The sequence below is a fragment of the Apium graveolens genome, chromosome 5 (genome assembly GCF_009905375.1).
Source record: "Apium graveolens cultivar Ventura chromosome 5, ASM990537v1, whole genome shotgun sequence".
Lineage (NCBI taxonomy): Eukaryota > Viridiplantae > Streptophyta > Magnoliopsida > Apiales > Apiaceae > Apium > Apium graveolens.
The window spans coordinates 309,165,883-309,167,846 of NC_133651.1; the positions used below are offsets into that span (position 1 = coordinate 309,165,883).

General features: G+C 44.1%; 1 protein-coding gene across 1 annotated transcript; it reads left to right on the forward strand.

Moving 5' to 3' along the window:
- The first annotated feature begins 471 nt into the window (after positions 1 to 471).
- LOC141661223 (uncharacterized) lies at positions 472 to 804 on the forward strand. Its single transcript, XM_074468209.1, has one exon. The coding sequence runs from the start codon at positions 472 to 474 to the stop codon at positions 802 to 804; it is 333 nt and encodes a 110-aa protein (XP_074324310.1).
- Positions 805 to 1,964: the final 1,160 nt, after the last annotated feature.

A 1,964-nucleotide genomic window follows, 5' to 3' on the forward strand; every position in this document is an offset into this window, starting at 1 on the left:
AAAAGCTTACGTAAAGAAATGCGACATATGCCAGAGGCATGCTTCGATAGTATGACAGCCCCTAGAGAGGCTTGCATCTATCAACACACCCACCCCTTTTGCAATATGGGGAATGGATATCCTTGGACCATTTCCTATAGCATCGGGACGGAGGAAGTTCATTGTGGTAGTCATAGATTACTTCAAAAAATGGATTGAGGCCAAGGCACTAGCCAAAATAACCACCAAGCAAATTACCCAATTCTTCTCGGAGAATGTGATATGCTAATTTGGGATCCCACACATTCTTGCTATGGATAATGGATGATAATTTGATAATGCAGAGTTCAGAGAGTATTGAGACGATAACAACATAGAGCTTCGCTTTAGAAAAGGGTCGAACACTCGAGAAACACTTGGGTGGATAAGTTACTGCCTACACTATGGGCATACGGTACCATTTGCAAAGTGTCAATTGAAGCTACCCCATTCATGTTGGCTTATGAAGACGAATCTGTAGTACCCCTAGAGATCACCCATGGATCTCCTAGGTTCGAAACTTATGAACCAGAGATCAATGAAGAAGGCATGATGCTCGCTCTTGATCTCATTGACGAGGTCCGAGATAAAACTAATGCCCGCAATACAGAGAATCAAAGAAGAGCCTCCCTCTATTACAATAGAAGGGTCAAGGAAAGGTTCTTTCAACAAGGGGACCTGGTCTTAAGGAAAATTGAGGCGTCAGGGGTCGGAGAGAGAGGAAAGCTAGCCCCAACATGGGAAGGACCTTATAAGGTCATGAAGACATTGGGACAAGGGTCCTAAAAGTTAGAAACCTTGAACGGTGATGAAGTGCCCCACACTTGGCACGCTTCAAACCTGAATGTTTATTATGTTTAGGACATTCATAACCTGTTCCTAGTACTTAGTATTAGATATACGAATAAGGTCGATGAAACCATCTTATGTAAGGGTTGAACCCATTTTCTAGAGATATTATCTATTTATGCAAGTTTGTTTTTATCATCTTGACTACCAATTTATTTAAGTATGAGCATCTAAAGAATGCAAGTCCCGAAGTATCACAATTTAAGTCCCGAAGGACCAATAGGTTACAAACCAAGATAGTTCAAATAAAAAAGTTCTGAAAATAAAGACACATATGGCACCTAAAGCCATGCAAGGCCAACACAATCACTTGTCCGAAGAATCTTCTGCCTCTTTATCCCCGTCTTCCCTAGCGACCTATTCCTCCTCGTCACCATCTTCATCTGAGCCTGTCCCGGAGGAAGAACTGCTACTCCCTGAAGCCAGCTCATGGATCTTCCCATAGAGAGTAGCTTTAGAGCCAGGGCTTCCTGAATGAGCCTTACCCTTGGAACCAGAACCCCCGCGGCTTGAACTAGAACGCTAGCGGGACGTCTCGAGCATGGACCTAGAGGCCAGTCCAGATGGATCTAAAACAGGTGCCTCCCAAGGGCAGGTGAACAGACTATGATCGACCACGTCCGAGTACATTCCATAAACGTCCTTGACGTCCCTTTGCCAACCTATGTCCAGGTTCACAGGGCGCATCTGGTCGTCACGGTCATACGTCATCTGAGTAAACTTGTGAGATCTATGATATACGTTCACAAGCTCTCTCCACTCCTTCTTCCTCTTCTTCATCTGCTTGGAGAATTTCTTCTCCAAGGCAACAACCTTGTCTTCTGCTGGGTGAGCTTTAGACTCCCACTCATCTGAGGAGATCTTCATCTTGTTCATGGAAGTCAGCAACGCTACATAGTCACTCCTTATCTTGATGCTTTGAGTAGAGGACACAACAAAGTAGGCGTTGACATGACATTGAAAACACATATAGGAGTTATAAAAAGTCTTACTCGAATTAGGATCAAGATACTAAGACTGAATAAGACTCAAAAGGGCCGAGTCCACAACACATAGAGCCCCGACCGACTAGCACATTCTCGAAAGAATGATCCTGG

Coding starts and splice junctions, on each gene's coding strand:
- LOC141661223 (XM_074468209.1), top strand. CDS start 472: ATGTTGGCTTATGAAGACGAATCTGTAGTACCCCTAGAGATCACCCAT.